Raw genomic sequence first — 23,173 nt, 5'->3', positions numbered from 1 at the left:
CCCTGCCACTCAGCACCCATACATCCTGAGTGCTGGGAGATTGTCTCCAGAGAACAAAACCAGGATGGAGCTCAACGGTGAAGCCTGTGCTTGGGGTTGCACACTTTCAGCCACAGCGCGCCACTCTACAGCAAATGTCTCTGGAAAGACTTAACATCTTTAATATGTGTGGCCGTGCTCAGGTTTGAACAAGACAGCTCTGAACAGCTGTGTCAGAAAGGCAGCGGAAGGAAGGCAAAGCAGAATCACACCGACTCCCCCAATCCTAGCATTTCAGATACGTTCTTAATGAAAACAGGTCTCTTTACACTTCTCAGTCATAATTCTATTACAGTATTAGATACTCAAGTACCTCTGAGACTACGTGACTAGTGGGGAGTCATTTCTAAGAGAGTCAAGAGGATGAAGTTGCTCTCTTTTCAGTCCTACTTGAAGGCAAACTCTCTTTGGATTCTGACGTCACAAACTTTCCTCTTTACCTTTCTATAGTAGACGTTTCTGAGACATAGGAACTGCCTATCATTGTCCTGTCCAATGCTGTAGGAATGTGTTACTATGCCCTGGAAGCAGTTTGGCATGACCAAGAAGCTTAAAATTTCCTTTCGGTTATTAAGTAATTTATATTACATAATTCCATGTTTCTAGTTTCTACCGTGACAGGGCAGGCCTAGAGTAATTTTTTTTCTCTTGTCAAAGGGAATTTATGCTTTCACTTTTTGTTTTGTCCAATCTGTTCCCTTTTAGTTTCCCTAAAAGATTCTCTTTCTTTTCTTTGAGACAGGGTTTCTCTGTGTAACAGTCCTGACTGTCCTGGAACTTGATTTGTCGACCAGGTTGGCCTTGAACTCACAGAGTTGCCTCTGCAACTATCCATAGACAAAGAACTACAGGCAACTAAGAAATGTTGACAACATGATAAACAGTCTTCTTCAAGGATAAACACCCTAGGATAAACAAGGATAAACACTGGTTATTTAATACCAAGCGGTTAGTCCTAAAATCACATACATGCAAGTAACACTGAATAGACTGAACAGATCGTGTGTATATATACTTTTATAGGTATGCAACCACAGCAAAGAAAAATAAGCTTATGATTTCAAGTGGGAGCAAATTGGTTCATGGGAGGGATTGGAGGGAGAAAAAGGAAAAATAAAAATGCTGTCATTATTTAATTAAATTAAAAAGTAAAGTAAAGGTAAACACATTCTTATTTGCCATTCATAAATGCCATTGCTAAAACTTGTGTCCTTGGCAACCTCCTCCACTCTTCTCTCTCTGGAAGAGCCTGGTTTTTCTTTAGACCACAGTGTAAATGCTATGTCGCAGCTCCACCCAAAGAAGCCCCGCTTCATCCTTTCTTGTCACGTCCTCCTGTGTGTCCCTCTTGTGACGCTTGTCTGCAGGGAAGTATCTTTGTCGGTGTTCATTCCTTTTCCTGCCCCCCCCACCCCGTTTCTGGCTGGGATGTAATTTATATGTGCACAGCAGCTCCCTTGTGCTCCACACATATTGTGGACTTAATATTTGGTGAATGAACCAATAAATGGGGTGGTCTTATCTTTTTCCGCTACTGATGATTTGCTAATCCCTCTCCCTCACTCAGACCAGCATCTTCCACTTGAGATTTCCGTTTGATCGCTCTAGAATGAAATTAGCGTCTTTCACAGAAACTGCATTTTCCCTTGTCTTGGTTAATGATGTCTGCCCAATCTCACAAATCAGAAACTTCTGCATTTTGCCTCCTGCTTTCCATTCATCTAGTACTTCTAAGACCCAGCAAATCGAGTCTGTTTTCCCACTGAATTGCCTTCGGACTCATTCTTGTATAGCTTAGCTCAGCGCCTTACCATCCCACACCACGGCCTCTCTAAGGACTCTCTCACAAGTCTCGTCCTACTACTCTTTTATCCGTAGGCCCTCTGCTCTGTGTTGCTACCAAAGAAACTGTCTTAAGACGAGCATAAAGCTGGATGTGGTGGTACGTGCTTGTAAACCCAGCACGCTGGAAAGTGGGCACACGAGGATCAGGGTTCGGGACGAGTCTCATTGACACAGCAAACTTGAGGACAGTCCTAGCTATATGAAACTTTTTTTTCTCAGAAAAACAAACCCCCCCACCCCCCAAAAAAACAAGTTAAAAAAAACTACCCTAAGCCAGAGGTTCTCAACCCTTTGGGGCGTTGAATGGCTCTTTTATAGGAGTCACCTAAGACCATTGGAAAATACAGATATTTACAAGAAGATTAATAATATTAGCCAAATTAGAGTTATGAAGTAGTAATGAAAATAATTTTATAGTTCAGGGGTCACCACAATCTGAAGAACTGTACAGCATAAGGAAGATTGAGGACCAATGCCCTAGACCTAAAGACAGTTACTGTATCTCTCTTCTCTAAAGCACCCACTGGTTCTATATTGCCTGTGGGATGATGTTGGTGATGGTGATAATGATTGTGATGGTGATGATGATGGTGTTGTTGATGATGGTGGTGTTCATGCTGCTGCTGCTGCTGCTGCTGCTGCTGCTGCTAAATCCCTATGGGATATTGCCTTAGTCTCTTCCTCCTGCCTGCCTCCAACACCAGCCTCTGTGAACCACCATTCTACTATCTACTTCTAAGGGTCCAAATTTTGTAGATTTCTTATAGCACTGATTATATGTTAATTATCTCTACGTGCTTGAATTTTTTTATGGACATAAAACCACAAAGTTCCAGATAGGCAGGATGAAGGGATTCAGGAGCTTTATTGTAGAGGAACATGATTATAGTTAATATTATCAGAGTATTGAATAAAATAGATTGTTTTAATGTACTTATCTCAAAGAAATGATAAACAATTAAGATGACAGATATTCAAACTACTCAGACTTGATAATTCTAGAATGCATAATGCCTCGACCATCAGCTGGTTCTCTAAAAATGCAGGTAAAAGCTTTCATTAATTGAAAATAAGGCACCCCCTGCAAGCCCCCTCTTTTCTTTTAAATAAAGTTTCAAGATAAATCAACTCTTGGTGTTATGCTTGATGGTAGAAATAAAATTATAAATGTAATTTAACTCGTGACTTCATGCGCTTTAGCTGTGCAGGCACAGAGGGCACATAAAAATAACAAATAGTAGTGTAAGTACACAAGTTACTTCACAGCACTTTAGACGCATTTTCTAACAGATAGGAGACCACTGGGTTGCCTTTCATGGACTGAAAGTGAAGGATGTTCCACGAATAAGGAAAGGCAACTCTGAGAAAATACATGGGATTTGAAAAGAGGCAAGTGCTTTCACGTGACTGCATTATGGAGTCACAGTGGGACTGTAGTCAAGCCCTGGAAGCAGAAGCCAGACCATGAAGATGCTCTTGAATAAGACAGAGGTTCAATGTTCAAGTCTTCAGAAAACAGAACATTTACACTTCCTTCACTCAACTAATGCTGCCCCCAAAACTGCTGGGCAAGATCTGTCTGAGCCTGGGGAATAGGAAATGACGTAAAACCTCCTTGATACTGAGAAGACTGTGTTCTGGGTTGTCTGCTGAATTGTGCCTGGTCTTGTAAGGTGTCTTGGAGTCCTAGACCCTGTAACACCTCAGAATATGACAGATAAGGAAATAGAGTCATTACACGTGTACAAATAATGATGGAGCTGAGTTGTCTGCTTATCCAGTCTGACTGGGATTCTTATTAGAAACGATCATGGAGAGTGAGAGGTACACACACACACACACACACACACAGACTGGAGCTATACAGTTATAAACCATGGAACATCTAAGATTGCCAGCAATCCATCAAAGTCTAGGGAGAGGCAAAGAGAGATTAGAAAGATTCCACAGTTTCAGAGCAACTATGGTCTTCTGAGACATTTGTCTTGGATTGAAGTGCCTAGAACCATGAGACAATCATTTTCTACTATTTTAAGCCATCTAGTTAGAGACAATTTGCCACAGCAGCCCTAGGAATCCAGTCCCTTGAACCACCACTGGGTGGTTATCCAAACCAATGTACAGAGGGGGAGGGGGTGGGAAGGAGTAGTGAAGGAGTGGGTGTTACCAAGCTTGATCCTATTCCATGACCTGTCAACTTAGAAAATGATTATGGAGTAGAAGGCAATTAATTTTACCTTTATTTTTATAGCTACTTAGTTGAAATATTAGTGCCATTTGGTAGCTGTCACCAGGTGCCTGGGCAATGACCTTAGTATTCAAATGGCAAGGCTTCCCATAAACCTCGCTAATAGAATTCCAAAGTTTCCACATACTTAAGATGTCCATTATAGAATTACTATAGAAGAATTATTATAGAAAAAAATTACAGACCACTATCATGAATGCATGCCCTATTAGCTACAATGAAATGAATGTGATTCACCTTTGATAGTGAATCATAGAGACACAAAAATACTTTACTAATCTTAAAACTTGAGTTTAAAGCATCATTCTGCTGTCTTTTCTGGGGGGAAATGTACTTACTGGCTTGGACAGATGTAGTGTTTTCTTGCTACAAGATCTATGTTTTGATAATTTTACAGGACTCTTTACATAGAAGTAGTTAATTCATGGATTTTCTGGTTTCCCCCTTTTCTTCATGAAGGAGAGTGGCTACAGATTATTGCTGCACAATGAGACGTTTCAAATAGGGGGATTTTTATTTCTCTCGTTGACCTGCTTTTGCACAGATGTCGGCCTTTAGAACTCAAGCTGCTTCAAGCTCTTCTTGGGCATGCTGTTCTTAAAATTACACACCGATTTTCTGCCTTAATATGGTGACACTTCAGCATCAGCTTTGGACACTGGCATGAGCACAATACTATCTCCTAACAAACATTTGGCACCTTCTCACACATGGAAATACTCTAAATGTTGATTGCATTAAAACTCCCGGACTTTCTCCAAATTACTGTCTTTTCCTCAAAGGCCTGACTCTTTCTCCCCTTGGTCCTTTTTGAGGGTTATTTTCCCATCCGTAGTTGGTATATTCCCTGTTGTATATTTGGAGAGAATTCTTTTGTTCATTATTGATATCTGAGTGCTTATTCTCCTTTGTGCTCCTTAACGTTAGCTTTCCCGGAATTCCATTGCATTGAGCTCCAATTATAACTAGCCCAGTTACCATACTTTATCTCTTGATTCACTGAACAAATTATGAGTGGAGAGAATACTATATTCTAGGAGTGCTCCATAACGCATACAGCTGTGACCACAGAGGAGACTGTGTTCACTTCCCAGGAGTTGACAATAAAAAGGTAAGGCTATCAGAAAAGTAGACTGGTGATTATAAGCCAATATGCTAAGGTTGTAACCATGACAATAATAACCTTGTATTTGTGGACTCGCTTTCTCCTGTTGACTCTTTCAATATATAGTGTCTCACTCATGCCATCAGCTGCATCTGACATAAAGTGCACAGTGCCCACGGCTGTTTGTTGTAGCAATTCTCAGTAAAAGATAAGCAAAACTACAAAACCAACAGCTCATGGTGAGAAAATCAAAGCTTTCCCATCAAGGGGAAGGCAAAGACGCCTCTTTTATTGCTGTTCTGTAGTACCATGGAAAGTCTAGCTGATTCAATAAGCTTAGAAAAGGAATTTGGGGGCTGGAGGGATGGCTCAGGTTAAGAGTGCTGGCTGCTCCTCCAGAGGTCCTGAGTTCAATTCCCAGCAACCACATGGTGGCTCACAACCATCTATAGTGAGATCTGGCACCCTCTTTTTGTACGCAGGCCTACTTATCTGCATGCAGAACATTATATATATATATGTGATAAATTGAACGTAAATGGTCTTAGAGAGAAGAAATGAAACTGATTTTGTTTATTGATGATATAATTGTCTATACGGAAATTCCAAAAGATCAATAAAACAAATCTCAGAATGTCACTCAAGTCTCCTGAAACTACTACACAGTTTTAGCATGGTTTTAGGATATAAGGTTAACATATAAAAGTCAATCATTCTCTCGCATACTAGAAAAATAAGGAGAAATGGAAAACATAATATCTTTAGGCTAATGTCTTTCAAAATAAAATACTTATGTATAAATTTATGGAAAAAGTATCAAATTTATATAAGGAAAACCACACAACTCTAAGAAAAGCCACAAAGAACTAAATAAATGGTGTGTGGGGGGGGGCATTCCAGTTTCATTAAGAACATTCAATATTTTCCCATTTGTTTTATCATTTAAATACAAGTTCAGTAAAAAGTCTGGCAAGTTATTTTGTGGATATAAACAAACCAATTCTAAAATTAATATGGAAATTTAAAAGTTACAGAGTATTAAATAAAACATTGTAAAAGAACAAAGTAGGAGACTAAAACCCCTGACTTAAAGATTTACAAGGAAGCTGCCTTGATCAAGACATTGTGATGCTGGCCAAGAATCCATAAGTAAAACAATGGAACAGCAGAGGACAGGTAACAGATCACGGACAAAGGCTATCTTTTTCATAAGGATATTTTTATAATGTTGGAAAAAAATAGGACATTCACATACTAAAAAACAAACAAAATGCCATTCAGAAAAAGCTAATTCAAAACAGCATAGAGCTAAATGCAAAATGTAGTGTACAACTTGTAGAAGAAAATAACATAGAGAAAAATCTAATGGATATCCAGTTTGTCAATGACCTTTTGAGATGCAAGATCAAAGGCACGAGCCGTGAAATAAATAATTGATCAGACAGGTTTTATTAAAATAAAAATTGCTCTACAAAATACACTGTCAAGAGAATAAAATAAGTAGCCATGGACTGGGAGAGCATTTCTTTTACCTATAAGCATAAGGTACCAAGTTAGAGTTTGATTGGCTCAAGACTTTCTGCTGTACGATTAGATAATAGAATGACTAAAGATAACAAAAATGTAAAATGAATTTGTTTGGTGAAATATATATGTCTAACCTGATTTAAACATTATAAAATATGCATGAACTGAAGACTGAATAGCAACCCACTAATATACATTTTTTGTTTTTATATGTCAATTAATTAAAAGAGAACATGAATCATATATCTTAAAATGAGCTAAAGACCTTAAGCACTAAGTTGTGCAGATGTTAGACAAACACATAAAAAGATGCTACAGAGAAGGAGAATCCATTAAAACACAGCTTTCCAAAAAATGCAGCCATGATATCTAATACCTCATATGGTAATTAAAATATTATTAAATTATAACTATTAAAAGATCTTGCACATTTGGGGTCACTCAGGAAATTTATTAAAACAATGAGATACATTAGCTACCTGATAGTATCCCTAAAAGGTAGAACACCCAAAACACCTAGTGCTGATAAGGATTTAAGTCAAGAGAGTCTCCCACTCATGCACTATTTGTGGGGGGACACAGAATGCCTCAATTGCTTAGGAAAATATGTTGGCAGATTCCTATAGAACCAGGCACATTTTTAGCATACAACTCATCAGTTATGTTCCTTTGTATTTACTTAAATAAACTAAAAAACTTATATTTATACAAAGTCTATACAGGGATAGTTGTAGGCAGCTTTCTTCTTTCTGCTTAAAGTTGGTAGCCAGTAAAATAACAAGCTGTGTAATATACTGAACATGGGATGTTATTTAGCTACAAAGGAATGAGCTTTTAAGCCATAAAAGTGAATAGAGGAAACTTAAATACATGTTACTAAGTAAAGGAATCCAACATGAAAAGGTTGTATACTATATGAGCCGAACAATACATATGACAGTATGAAAAAGTGAAAATTTTACAGACGGTAAAAGTGGTTGCCAGAGACTAGGGATGAGGGACAGTGAATCGGCAGAGGACAGAAACATCTTAGGAGGTGAACTACACATACTCCTTGGTATCCTTTAGTGTGGCTTTTGGAGATCTTGTGCATACTACATAAATTTACATAAAATTGAAATCATTTGAATGTTAATCATACAAACCCTGCCCATTTTGAATCATCTCTAGACTATTTTTAATCCTAAGTACAATGTGTCATGTAAGTAGGTGTCATGCTGGTGATCATGGAATAATGACAAGATTGTAACGTCTCCAGATCTTTAGGATGACACTTTTTTTTTTTTTTTTTTGGTTTTTCTGAGACAGGGTTTCCCTGTAGTTTCTAGCGCCTGTCCTGGAACTAGCTCTTGTAGACCAGGCTGGCCTCGAACTCAGAGATCCGCCTGCCTCTGCCTCCCGAGTGCTGGGATTAAAGGCGTGCGCCACCACCGCCTGGCTGGATGACACAATTTTTAAAAACTGATTTCCAATCTCAAGTTGGTTGAATCTGTAAATACTACGCCTACAGTGAGTAGTAGCGCTTAGCTTCAGAAGGCTGTCTGTACTCTGATGTCGTGATGGTATGGGCATGCTGTTACATATACATGCGCCCATGTCCATAGAAGGTAAAAGGCTGAAACAGAACACTAACATAACCCACAGACTCCGAGTGAGATTGAGGTATCCATTGTCCATGCGGGTTCACCACCTGCAACAATGATGTCTCTTTTGTGGAATATGTTGGTAATTGGCATGGCTTTACATAATGCCAGGGCAGAGCATATGGTCTACTTTCTGCTCCATTTTGCTGTAAACCCAAAATTGCCCTGAACAAAAAAAATCAAGTTGTTAAACAAATGCATTTAATAAATATGAGTCCCCTTCCTTTACTCTTGTGTCTTTAACATTTGGCAAATACTTCATACAAAGGATGTGCTCAACAAATAATTTTGAAATTAATTTCCAAGCATCAGTTACATAGCTGTGTAAGTAGACTGAGTGCAGAAACTAGTTCAAATAAAGGGAGACCATGGTACTGGAGACCAGAAACAGAGGGCAGTGAAGGGGAGACCAGATTCGATCTAAGAAGAATGGAGATGAGCAACAAAAACACCCATGTGTTTTCCTGAACCTGAATTCTCATCTATCTAAGGCTGTCTTAGAACTCTTGCAAGCCCTTCCTACAGGGATGCCAATGTGGGAGGGATTCTCTCTGTTAAGTAAGTGGGTATGTCACAAGGCCAGGACCATCTTGGGCAAAAGATGAATTCTTTACCTCTTAAATTTTATGATTATTATTTCTCCCCTGAAAATCACTCCTAGTTCTTCACAATCGCCCTCGCTTCAGGCAAAGAATCCCTATACAAAATTTTAAAAAATACCTTATTCATTTTAAGCCATGTGTATATGTGCCTGTTTCTCTGTGTGTTTGTATATGGGAATGCTGTACTCTCTGAGGACATAAAAAGGTTTAGACCCCATGGAGCTGGAGTTACTGGTGGTTGTGAGCCACCCCAAGAAGGTGCTGGGAACTGACGTCAGCTTTTCTCCAGGACAGTACTTGCTCTTAACTTCTGAGGTATCTCACTAACTCCATTATGTATTCACTTTATTTTAATTTATGTTATTTAGCTTACTTTTTGTGTGTACATACATGTGATCGCATGTGGATAGGTGACGGTGTGCATGCTAGGAGGTAGAGGCCAGAGGTTGACATTGGGTTTCATTATTGATCATTGTATAATTGGTGAGGCAGAACTTATCAGTTCTGCTGCTGAAACTAGCCAGCTTGCCTGGAAGATCTGCCTTTGCTGCAGCCTAAGTACTGGAATTACAGATGAGCCACCATACCCACCCAGTATTTCCTGGATGCCAGGGACCCGAATTTCAGTCCTCACACCCATACAACAAATATTTACCCACTACTGAACTACCTCCATAGATTCCAATGCATTTACAGAAGGACCATTTTACCGCATATGACTCTCAGGTGGAAGATGGGAGCGGATCAGGCAGGAAGTAAAAAAGGAATAACTAGAGGAATCTTCACTGCCATGCTTCACTGGGAGGCCTGAATTCTAGTTACAAAACCACATTTAATATAAGCTTGTCTTTTGGTTAGTTATAATCACTAATGTTTAGTAAGACCTTATATCCCTATAAATTTGGTATTGCTATATGATATGTATTTAAAGATGAAAAAGATGGTGGTTTAAAAAGGTCAACATTATTTCATTGCTGCTTCATAACTGTAAACCATAACATAAACATCCATGTTTCCCAATGGTATAGATAACCCATGTGAAAGGGTCATTCAACCCCCAAAGGGGTCTCAATCCACTTACTGAAAATCACTGAGCTAGAAGGTGAGATAGGCACAAAATAAGGAGAAAATATGAGCCTTAAATTGGGTGGTGGTTTTGATCAGTTATATATGGAACCGACAAGAAATCTTGGTGCTAAATTTGCATAAGTGCCCCATAAATTTTTAAATGTTATAGAAATGCTCAAGCATTGGACAGAATGAATGTGCATGCTCATACATATGCATTGGCTCTGGACTTGCCTTTTTATGTGTAATAAGAAGGTAGGACCCTCAAGCATTTGCTTTCATATCTACTACCATTGCTGAAACTCTACCAAAAGGAAATTTGTTTATTTGGGTGCAGAAGGGCAATTGGACACTTGTATTTCTTTTTTAAATGGAATGGATGGGTTCCCCCGCCCCCCATGTGTGTGTGTTTGCTGTGTTCTGCTTCCACTGTTCTTCTCTTCTGACCGTCCCCCTGGGGTTGTTGGTTTAACCAATCGCTCATATGAAGGGTGGTGAGGGAAGAGTTTCTAGTTCATCACAAAGAAAAGGGGGTAGAGGAGATATCAGGAGAAACACATGCATGGAAACTCATTCTTGCTGAGCATGCACTGCTTATGGAGAGCTGGCCTAAGGGGCTAGAGATGTTGTTTAGTGGTTAAGACATTTACTGTTCTTCCAGAGGGCTGGAGTATAACTCCTAACATATACATTGGGTGGCTCACAACTGCCTGTAACTCCAGTTCCTGGAGACTGGGTAGTCTCTTCTGGCCTCCAGGAGCATATGAAGGAGACATCGCTGGTTAATCTATAGATCATCAGTAGCAGTTCAAGGCCATACAGCTTGTAATTGTTGGGGCCAAAAAGGATGGATACACCAAAAGGCCTTGGCCTTAAACTTGTGCTCCACTTACTCTCTACAGAGATGGACTTGAGGAGCACAGAACTCAGTGCACAGCGCTGTAACGGGAGATGTGGTAGCCAGTTTGGTAGTCGTTGATATTCAGTTTGTCACCTAGGAGGCATGACACTGGGCATGCCTGGGCAGAATTAACTACATTAGGTTAACTTAGGTGAGAAGACATACCCGGAATGCGGGCAGCACCATTTCATGGGCTGGGGTCTCAGAATGCTTAGGAAGGAAAAGCTAATTATCTGACCATAAGCACTAACCTGTCTCTGAATCCTAACTGTTGATGAGGTGTGACCAACAGATCTCTGGCTCTTGTTCCCATGTCTTTCCTGCCACAATGGAGCAATCCCATAAGATTGTAAAGCAGAATAAACCCACCTTCCTTTGTGTTACTCCCTATCAGGGAATGGTCACAGCAACAAGATGTGTAACTAACACAGGAGAGTGTTTGCACATTTTATCCTCATGCAATATGGATATCAAAATGCAATTTCCTATTGATGTTCATAACATTCCCTGAAGAGGGAATTCTGCACAAAGTTGATCAGGGTCTGAAGAGGGTGCGTTTCTTTTATAGTTCTGTGAGAATTTTGTGGATTTTTGCCTAGAAAAGAAAAGGTCCAGCTCTTGACATCGGGCACTGTGAGCGTATAACATCCACATTTGAGGAGGGTATTTTTACATGGTTGTCTAGCTACCACATGATTTAAAATCACCAGAAGCATATCTGGATAATGCAACAAGTGTTCCTGAACTCAGCGTCTCTGTCTTTAGTCTTGAAATCACAGAGATAAATGTCATTGCATTCATGCAATAGTCATGTTTTTTCACCTTCCTTAGACTGCAAGCTGCTCAGGGGCAGGACTTGGATGTCATTTTTTTCCCCACGGTCTTCTCAAAGTCACTAGTAGAATGTTTGAAACAGGAGAGACCTTCAGCAAGAGTTTTGTTGAATGAATGAAATTAGAAGAGTATCTACCAAATCAATGACTTATGGGTTGGGTACCTCCTGCATAATTTTATTTATGTAGCAAGACTATGTGATAAACAAGAACTTTTATCAGTCGTGAGACACCGCACACATTGCTGACTCAGTGTAAAAATATACTTTGGTGGAGGAATTATCCGCCAGTTCTGAAAATCATCAGCGCGATTAAGTAAAGATAAAGACCGCTGGCTTTTCCTTTGATAGCCAGACAGCATCTGGCCTGCGGCAGAGAATATGGATGTGTTCTATTATAATTGGCCAGGAGAAGGAAGTAAACAAAAATCCTAATGGAATTTGAGAGTCTCCGAGGGATGAACAATATATGCAGAGGAAAACATTAGATTTAGTTTGGATATATAAAGATGGATATCTTGAGATGAGCGCCCGAGTTCAGGCTGACAAATGATGCCCATATCAATCTCTCCCATTCCTTGCTTTCTAGAGCTGTTTTGCCTTTCACCTCACAGTCGGTTTAGGCAAAAATACAATAGAAATAATGTGTTATATATGGTTATGTCCAAGGTCAAAAGGCGATGCCCAGTAAATTTGCATCAAATAAGACTGGAGGCGCTTTTCCGTGATGGATGAGAATCAGAAAGCCCCTCTGACCATGGTCACCTGTAAGGACCTATTTCCTCCAGTGTTAGACAGGATGGAGAGAGGACTTCTGTTTTTAGGATAAAAGGCGTGATTGGGAAATCTGTGACATTTCTGTTAGGGCAGGCTATTAAGGGATAATATGGGATACACATCTGGAAGCTAGGTTATTCTTTTGGATCGTTCCCTTCTCAAAATGATTTTGGAAAAGCCATTTACCATCTGCTAATCTGCAATCTCGATAAATCATCACCACACAGCTACCTTACAAACTGGCTGCTGAAATCAAACGCAACAATCTCCATGAGACCTTTGCAAACTGTAGTGGTCTCTACAACCACCAACTTAGTTTCTTTTTCTCCTTTTTGCCCTACTTTTTCTTGGGTGGGGGTGGGGAATTGGGGGAGGATGGTGGTATAGTCTTACACTGTAACCCAATCTGAACCCAAACTCACAGCCATTCTGCCTCAACATCTGAAATGAAGTCTATGACCTTTTCAGTAAAGAGCAAAAGAAGATACAAAGGAATAGGGAGACATGCATAGGAAGAGGAAGTCAAACAAAGAAGGGAGTTCACTGAGTGACAGGAGACTGTAGGATAGGGAGTTGGAAGGTAGAGAGGGGTACAAGCAGCGATGGCAGGGGGGTGCCAGTGCCAGCGAACAGGTTGATAAACAAACAAGAAAGGCATCAAGCAATGAGCAGACCCACAGAACCAATCAGAGATGGGATTTGGAAAATGATGGCTTTGTGGCACACCATCCCAATAAGCAGCCAGAAGTTTCCATCAGACAGTTCTTCCAGAGGAGACTGCAGATCCAGCATGAGTCAGTATCCTTATCACACATTCTAAATGGAAAGCACAACCACACTCACGCTGCTCAAGTTTCTATTCAGCTACGTAATATGTCACCTAGCGACCGGCGGCTAAGACAGGGCTTTCTCTTTGCCTAGTTGCTGCTTAGCTTCTCTCTCCTATGAAGGCCTTGTTGAGGCTGGATCCCCTGCCTTTGGTATAGGTACTCAGGACATCACAGTCCCTCCTCCCGCTTATATAGAGCTTGGCACAGCCCTAGGTTACATTTGTTTGTGTGATTGATCAATATTTCCTTCTCTGTGGTAGGGGGAGAGCGAACATTGTGTTTTTTTCTTAAGCATTCTATTTTCTACTGAATTTATTGACTGGCAGTATGATAAATAGACAAAAGTCAGTAAGCACAGCCTTAATTCTGCAACGATAATATAGAAATGACAGTATTTATAGAGGGATGTGGTATGAATCTAAAGAGGATGTGGGTCCTGCGGGTACATGAGGATGCTTGTGACTGATAAACATCACAGTTGGAGCAACTGAACCCTGACATAGGATAATGGTTCTTGTATTCACTGTTGCCTAAGAAACTTGAACCTTGTTACTTTTAGTGTTCCTCTTTGACTCATTAGTGTATAAACCAGTTCTCCAGGGCCATCTCAGTCCATGTCACATGTGACCGTCGTATTATTTGTTTCCTGGGTATTGACTAAGAGGGGCAATTTTCCAGCGGAATGTTCCAAAGCTCTCACTGTTCAGGGTTTGCTTAATTGCACCATAATGAGGAGAAAGTTAATTCATGATTTACTTTGAGGCCTTTATTAAACCAATTTATTAAAAATAAAAGGGCTTCCAAGGAAGATATGCCTGGTGGTGGTAAATAATCATATTAGTCCAGATTATGCACAGAAAACAAGAAGTGTTTCTAAAGAGAATATTTTAGTCCAGCTCCTGTGGCAGGCCTTCATGACAAACTGCCACCGCTTAACTCAGAGACTCTGTCAGCAAGAGAAGCCACTGAGCAGATAGCTCGGCGGTTCTGATCACTGGACTTCCGGCCCGCCTCTTCTGCTTTCTCCCTGGTCCCACTGGATCAAACACAAGCCCATACTGTGGAGGGATTATTTTTCTCCTACTAACTCAGTGCCTTTCCAGGGAAACAGATCAAATTAGGAGTCAGTTTTATTAGTATCCACACTCTAATCAAATTGAGGTTTTGACCTCAAAACCTCCAAAATCATATTGATTTCCCTGCCTTATTTAGGCCTCCATGTTTGCCAACTTGTAATAAAACTTGGGTGCCTTACAAAACGATGTTTATTTGTTTACCATTGCTCTTTCAACAGCAGATGGCAAAAGAAGCCCAGGCCCCCTGAGAGTTTTAGCATCCGAGCATTGAAAGCCCTTAAACATCTCCTTGCTCCCTGCAGTCACAGCACTTTTTAACACTGATAAATTCTGGGCTCCTTAGCGTTTCCTGTGATGACACCTTTTATATTGTCAGCTCTGCACATGGAAAGAAAGATTACAGGGGCCAGGAAAGGATGTTTCTTTAGTTATGGAAATAGGAAAAAAAGGAAAGAAAGAAAAAGCCAACAGAAACCAGGCAAAGGACAATGAGCTGACGGTTCTGTAAAGCAGAGGTGGAAAGAGGAAACAGCAACAGGAAAGAGAAATGGAAGGACATGTGACCGGAGACCGAGGAGACGCACTGGGAAGATTCTCTCCTGTTCCTAACACAGTTTACTTTTAATCTCTGGAAGGCTCATTTCTCCCCCAGAGCAAGTCTTTTCAGGCTAGGATCCTTAGCAGGGGCACTGGCCCCAGAGCAAGGGTAGAATTCCCATCACAAGTTTTCAAACTCCAGAGGCAAGAGAATAATAGATTTTTGGGGATGGGGCGATTCAACATCTACAAAACATTTTAAACCTTAACTGTCTGTTTTTTGTTCCTGTTAGGGCCCAAGACCCCAGACCTGTAAGCCAAAAGAGTCTACAAGAGTTATTTTTCAGATTAAGACATAGTTTCAAGTTCCTGGAACAGGACTTTCATATCTAAAAAAACATTTTGCAGTTGTCTGTGCCGCATTCTCCCCCAGATGGTATTTTTCAGACAACTTCCCCTTTGGCCTAGGGCTCAGTAGTTCTCCATTCCCCTCTAACCTTACCCCTCCCTACCAGAACTACCCTATAAAGAGCGGAACCCTGCTTGCAATAAATGGAGCCTTAACGCATCTCAGACTGACTCTGTCTTTTTACACTCTTGGTTCCCTTTCCCTTTTCCCCCATTATTCCTAGGTGATGCCTCCTCGAGACCCATAAATTACCTGGCCTGCTGGATGGGTCAGTTCCCTTGATTTTTTAAAAATCTGTTCCGTAAATACATTCTCTGTGTGGCTGGATAACGACATAAAAAGGCCTCAAGCAAACGGGCGTTTCCTAGTGGCTGACTACTTTCCCAGTGCGCGGGTGTGGATGCCTGAAGCTACCTGCCCCAGAGTGCTAGACAGCCCTAGAGTGGAGAACAATGGGTATTGCTAAGTCTGGATGCTACATCTAGGAATACATTTCAACATCTAGATGCAAAATGCTCATTCAAAATGTTAGTGGTTCTAAACCTGTGTGTTTCCCCCCCCCCCCCCGGGGGGGGTTGAATATCAGATATCCTGCATATCAGATATTTATATTATGATCCATAACAGTAGCAAAATTACAGTTATGGTAATGAAATATTTTTATCATGGGGGGGTTACCACACCATGAGGAACTGTATTAAAGGGTCACAGCATTAGGAAGGTTGAGAACGACTGGGTTAGAGCTAGAAGACACTATTGACCTCCATCTTGTTGCTTTGTGTGATAGATGAGAACAACTCAGCCTTACTTAGAGAGAAGCGACAGACCCACAGTGTGGAGCTAAATGGAATCATGGCCTGATTCTAAGGCCACTCAGCATCTTAAGAAATGAGAAGCAAATTTAGCTATCAATAAACCTCTTCTGCCCAGGCAAAAGAAGTAGCTAGTAAGTAGAGTAATTCCATTTAAGAACTTATTTCCACAGTGTTCTCTGGAAGGATACTTAGCCGAGGAGTACCAGGGTCTCCTCAGCTCTCATGATAGCAGGAGTTTGGCGTGGTCCTTGAGTACAGAAGGGCATCTCTTGTGCTGAACACTGGCATGTGGCTGTCCTGTGGAACGGAACTTGTTTGTTGAAAAGCACACTGGGAAAATCACCACAGGCTTGTTAGTCTGAAAGAGTAGCCAGCTTTCCTGTGGGGCAATTGAAGACTTAGTGATTTGGGGGAGTTTTGGGTGGGGTCAGGTAGACAGAAATTTAACTCAGGGCATTTCTTCTATAATGTTCCTAAAGATGCCCCACCCCACCTCATTTTGTAAGAACTTATTAGAAAGGGCAGCCAACACTGCCTGTATCAGGTGTCTCACTAATGCAAAAACATAGCTTAGAAAATTCTTCCTCTTGGATGCCTCTAAAAATGACTGTGTAAGGCTACATAATTTAAGTGATCTGTGCCCAGCAAAGAAAGCACTGAGCAGCCAGAGCTGCTTGTAAGTCTCAGCAGCACAAGCAAAATCCTTCTAAATTTTTGCCTATGACTACCCCTTTCTTTCTGCTTGCAACCTCTGCCCACAATTCTCAGAATTCAGCTCTCATGGCCTCCTCTTGTGAGAATCAACCCCATCACAGGCAATTCCTTCTGACCATTTTCCTGTTAATCCTGCAGCTAACCCATATTGCTGGGATCTGCTTAGGCTTAGTTTCTCTGAATTCTATTTTGTTGCTCCAGTCAACTGTTTCTCTAGGATGCTCTTTGGCTTTGACTATGCGCTATTACTGTGCTTCTGTCATTTTGCATGCATTGTTAAAATGTTTGGCGACTTTTTCATTTATATTTATGATTGAAGTAGTGTAAAAGTTGGCAGAGGGTTTCCATAAGATCTTTAAAAAAAAATTTACCTCTGGTTTTTATTTCTCAGCTCTCAGTTTCTTCTCCTCAGAATTTCTAACAGAATCCCACCTGTGTGTTTATAAATTTGTCTCTCCCTCTCTCCCTCCCTCCCTCCCTCCTTTCCTTCCTTGCTGTTAGCCCTGATCAGTCTGGAAACTGCTATACAGCCTGGTGAGCTTACCGAATTACAAGGTGGTTGTTGTTTAATCAGAGTGTTCAGTTAGCTCAACTAATTCGAAACTGTCCCATTAACTGAGCATTCACGGGAAGGGCTTTTACTATGGAGCAACAACATGCAAATCAACTCATATAGCTTCCCTGGAGGAGGGAGCAAGCTTGCTTTTTCAGAAAATCTGTTTTGAGTCTTGGTTTAAAAGACTTGTCTACGTAACTTGGCATGTCATCCTACACACCCAAAGGTGTGTGTGATGATTGTCAGTGTCTTTATTCCCACTCTCAGAATCTGCTCTCAGTCCTGTTTTTACTAAAGTCTATAATGTTCTTGAAGATGTCCTCCTCATTTCCTAAGAGCTTCTCATAAAGGGCAGCTAACCACCTTCCATATCAGCCATTTTACTAATGCTGATTACTAATGTATTATAAAACATCTCTAAAACAACTGTGGAAGGCAACATAAAACAGACTTGGTACTAGGAGAAGAAAGGCTCCGAGGAGCTGTGTGTGTCTCGGTCTTAGGGGAGAGTCCTAGGTCTCTGACTGACCTGGGTTCTGCTGAGCAGATTTGCTCTCTCTGAGCTACAGGTGCTATTGCTCTGTGGTGGCTTCTCATGGATGACCCCGCCCCCAGAAACACAACCTAGGCGATGTCATCTACATAGAATAGCTTCGCTTCTTAGTGTTTCTACTTTCGGATGTTTCAGGTACCTACATTCCGCCAACCATGGTCTGAAAGTGGCAACTGGAAGACTCCAGAAAGAAATAATTCTTAAGTTTTAAACTGTTCACCATTTGGGATAGTGTAAGGGGACCTGCTCCATCTCCTATGGATACAAGCCATCCCTTTCGTCCAGTGCTGCATATGTTACATGTACACTAGTCATGCATGAGATGGCTCAGTTATTGGATGGATAATTGGTGTCATAGAAAGGTGTTCAAGTAGCCCTTAGTTAATAATGAATTCTGAAGCACTAGGGTAGGAATGCTGACCATGTCAAAGAGAAGACAAAACAGTGGTTTCTTTCATGGGAGACAGCAACACTCAAAGCAAGGAAGAAAAATAAAATGTGTTGAAGTTGCTAAGTTCTGTAGAACACTCCATCCATACAATCGTAAAGAGGAAAAAAAAATCCATGCTAGTTTTGCTGCAAAAGCTATGTCCACAGTATGTGATGAGCGCTCACTTAACTGGGGAGAATCATATGGTTTGGTTCTTTCTGAAGTTTCACTCACCCACTGGGAGTATTGCGGCATAACGTTTTTTCAAGATGTAAAGACTGGGATCACACAGTCCCTAGTCCTGTTTTCATGGAATCTAAAGCTGGGTAGTGTGGGAGGTCTTTCTGTAGGTGTGTTGCTTTTATTGGTTAATGAATAAAAACCTGTCTTGGCCTGAGATAGGGCAAAATAGAGCTAGGTGGGAAAACTAAACTGAATGCTGGGAGAAAGAAGGAGGAGTCACGCGATGCCATGTAGCCACCAGAGGGGAAAGATGCGAGCTGCCAGCTGGAACCTTGCCAGTAGGCCACGAACTTCATGGTAGAATATAAAATAATAGGCATGGGTCAATTCTAGATGTAAGAGCTAGCAAGCAATATGCTTAAGCTATTGGCCAAATAGTATTGTAAATAATACAGTTTCTGAGTGATTATTTTACGGTCTGGGCAGCTGGAAATGAACGAGCAGCCTACCCCAACAGCTGGGGCTCCCTTGTTCTGCGTCATCCATCAGTTTTCCCTGCTTGACTTTCCATGACATTTCAAAATCAGCTGCCCCATTCAGTTTCCTTTATCACTCTGGCACCATTCTCTGGAAAATTCCATTCCTTTTATTTGATTTATTTATTTATTTCCTCAGGAGGAAGAGGAGATTAAGGTGTGGGTTGTGTCTGTCAAGCTGAGATGGGAGAATGGAGCCTACCCTGGCAATAGGGATATTGTTCTGCCTTGCTGTATCGGGTGTAGTTAAAGATGATTTGGATATTATTTAAAAACCGGCAATGACTAGGGTAGATGGCTCAGTTAGACAGATTTTCTGTCTACATATATCAAATTAGTTGCAAAAGAAATCCATTTCTGTTGACTTTATGTCATGTAAACAGAAACTGAGGTGAAAATTATATAGCTGTATGGTATTTAAAACTGCATTTCATTTAATAATTATGTTATGCAGCTACTTTAGTTTTACAAAAACATTAGCAAGAAGTTTTAAAATAATTGGATTCCCAATTTCAGCTGGTTATCTACTCTAAGGAGTTTAATGCCTTAATGGGAAACCTGTTTAAGACTCATTGTTCTATTTAAAACAGAAAATAACTCTTCCACTATATGGTTAGTGGTAAGAATTCCGTGCTATGTTATCTTGGTATGGCAGCCATACATAGCATAGACTACAATGTGCTGGGTACCAAGATATTTCCTTTTAAATGGTCCATTTGTGTTTAGATTATTTCATCACCCAGAAGTATTTATATAAATAATTTCATATTTATGTGCTTGAGATTATGCGTTGAGTTTGGGTCTTCAGTGTTACTGAAGTCACACATATCTCTTCTGCTTATTATTTTCATTTTCAGAGCATTTGGGCTAAATATGTATTCAACTACTGCTTATTGAAGATCTGATAAGTACTTTGCAGAAAGTTGGTAAGTTCAATACAATTCTTCCCTCTGGCTACTTCATCTTATCAGAGAATTAGAATTAGTGATTATGTCTATAGCAGAGTTCATTTAACTCAAGTGGAAAGAATGGTGGAAGGCAAAGCAAAATGCTTATTAGGCAAACTGCTAATAAGCTTCTCTTAATAAAAAAGGAAGAGAGGGAGTGGGAATAGCTTTAAAAGGATGCACCGTTAGGGCTCTCAGAAGTCCAGTCTTTGTGTTCATGACCCAAATGTAGAAAGGTCCCACACTGAGCCCTGCCTCGAGGGCTCTTCACAGGAGCAAGGTGAAGCAACACAAGTGGGGGGCAGGATCTCCACACTGGCAGCTTCCCCACAGTCAGCATCATCACCCCAAGGGGTCATGTGTGGAGACAGGCAATTCACAAAACAGGGCGCCGATTTCATAGGACAATGCTGGAAGTCAGTATCTTTTGAACTGTCTCATTTCTATCCTGAAAAGTCTTTACTATATGTAACAGCCTAAATGCAATATACTGTTTTTTCCCCCAGCTCGATAAAGTCTTTCCAAATCAAATTATAGGACACAGGTCTGTATGGAAGAAGTATCTGATATGTTTTCAAATACAAGCTGAATTATTTTAAGTAAGCGTCCATGAGAGGATTACATAATGCCTCAGAGAAGCAAGATTTAGAAAAGACAATTATCTCATATGATTATTTTGGAAATAAAAACGATATGACAGATAGATGAATATAAAGGCTAGTTAACTAGCTAGCTAGACAGACAGAGAGATACAGCCAGGTACCTAGTAAGCATACAATCCTTGTTTCTGAACTATTCTTTTGAAGGACTACCCATGAACTATGTTACTGTACAGGTATCCACAGGGACATGTTCCCAGCACAAGAGTTATGTCTGTGGCTGAGGTATCCTGAAAACAAAGCTAGGTTCCATATTCTCTCCCCTCCCTCTTTCCTTCTCCCTACCATTCTGACATGGATTCCATCCAGTAATCATTCTGGGTCCTCCACTAATCCTTATACACGTTGTACACTGCAATAGTTATACGGTATTTCAAGCACATATGAGCATTTGTATCAGTTACAATTAGTCCTGTGAAGGAGAGGTGAGATTTTACATTTTAAATCTAGCCCCTGCCACAGTGCCTGACACATAGCACAAACTTCATAAATAATTGCCAGGCTAGGGAAGAGGTATGGGCAAGGGAACAAAGGGGAAGAAAGAGGAGGAGGATGAAAAGGAGGTGAAGAGAAGAAAGTGTGTGTGGGAGGAGGAGGAGCAGCTCGTTGCAGTTCAGTGCTGCATAGAGAGACATTATAGTATTCTCTTACCCTTCTAGGGAGATGGCCCGCTGAAGAGTCACCGATGGCTGCCGAGTTGTAGTGCTGTGTTGGGAATGACTATAAGAAAAAAGAAAAACAAAATCAAAATGGGATATTTATGCAAAATGCCTTTGTATAGCTTATTAAGTCTTACTCTCAAGAAAATAACAAATATTAAAAGATCCAAGCAATTAAATAGCTAGTGGTAAGTAGAATCATATAGCAGAGAAAGGAACCTTCTCTTAGAGAAAGGGTTAGTGTTCCCTTGTAATTTTGACTCAACATGTATTATTCTGGAGTAAGCCTTAAATAATACCTAGATATGACACAGAGCATGAAACATCAATTTGATTATGACGTCATGTGTTTTTATATTGTCTGAGAATTTTATAAATGTCAGAGGCAGTGAACATCTGTAGTGAAACAGTATTTACCTGACATGACAGGGCTATTGCACACATAACTCATAACGACTTGCACAAGACATACATCAGACAAAATCTTAGCAAGGATTGGGGAGGGCCTATGCATTTCCACCCCTAGCTAAGAAGCTATTGACAATCAGTTTTCTACTAGGTAAGGGAGAATCATTTTTCTTCAGGGATGTGGCTTCTGAGAACTGGCGCTATACACATGCAGATCTAGGTAGCACTAACTGGACTCAGGGGATTCAAAAAAGAAGCAATGTGTCTTTCAAGCTTCAGAATTTTTTTTAAAACAAACTTTGTAGAGAGAAAAATGTAGAGCTCAATAAAAATCAATAACTCTATCAAAAGACTAACCTACAAATCATAATACTTTATTAGTTCAACATTTATTTGTAAATTAATAACCAATGATTCAGGTATTTTATTAAATCTTGAAAAATTGGATTTCCAGTTGAATATCAGTCTTGGAATTTGTTGTGATTCATTATTTTGTTTTGGTTTCATATAGTGAGATTGATTTTGTATATAAGTAGTTTGAATTAGCATAAAATCTAGCACCAATGATAATTTATATCAGCAAACAGCTTTTAAACATATTTTATATGCTTATGCTATTACATCTACCAAGTCTATGAGTTGGATTATGTTTAATAGAAAGATGGAGAAAAAAAGAGCTTGCTAAACGTCATTTAATCAATACCTATGCCTGAATTGCCATCTGGGTTGATTATAGAACCACCTCAACTAAAGACATAGAGAGCCTTTCATCTGAAAAAGGAATAATAATGATCCAACAGCAAACTGCATTTGAAAGAATGTAGTCTTTTACTACTGCATGAACCTTCCATTCTTATCAACTCGGTACACATCCATATGCATTTACATCATTTTATACATGCACAGAACACTACACATGTGACTTCCTTTCAGAAACTAACTGAAGCATTTTGGGCAATGGCTATTATTTTAGTTCAATATACTATTACTTCCTATTCATGTACAGTTTATTTAGTCATCCTTGCAGTTGGATCATTAGAATATTTCTATTATTTTGCTAATTTGTATAGTGCTGCAATGATCATGCTGATAATGGTTACTTTTTTCTTATTTTATGATCTACTGTAGGTGAATTACTTCAAACACAGTTATATTTATATTCTTCATTTATATTGTCAGGTACTCTTCAGATCATGTATATTGCTTCTTTTTCTCTCTCTATAGATAGATACACACACATGCACACACACGCACACTCACGCACACAATGTTTA

The 23,173-nt window shown here is 40.1% G+C and overlaps 1 protein-coding gene across 1 annotated transcript in view; it reads right to left on the bottom strand.

Moving 5' to 3' along the window:
- Dlg2 (discs large MAGUK scaffold protein 2) overlaps positions 1–23,173 on the bottom strand; it is a 701,330-nt gene that overhangs the window by 333,277 nt on the left and 344,880 nt on the right. Inside the window, 1 exon segment of the mRNA XM_038313618.1 lies at positions 21,484–21,552. Coding sequence (XP_038169546.1) covers positions 21,484–21,552 — 69 coding nt within the window.

The sequence above is a fragment of the Arvicola amphibius genome, chromosome 12 (assembly GCF_903992535.2).
Source record: "Arvicola amphibius chromosome 12, mArvAmp1.2, whole genome shotgun sequence".
Lineage (NCBI taxonomy): Eukaryota > Metazoa > Chordata > Mammalia > Rodentia > Cricetidae > Arvicola > Arvicola amphibius.
The sequence above is the reverse complement of the archived record's forward strand: the minus strand, read 5'-3'. Positions and strand labels throughout refer to the sequence as shown.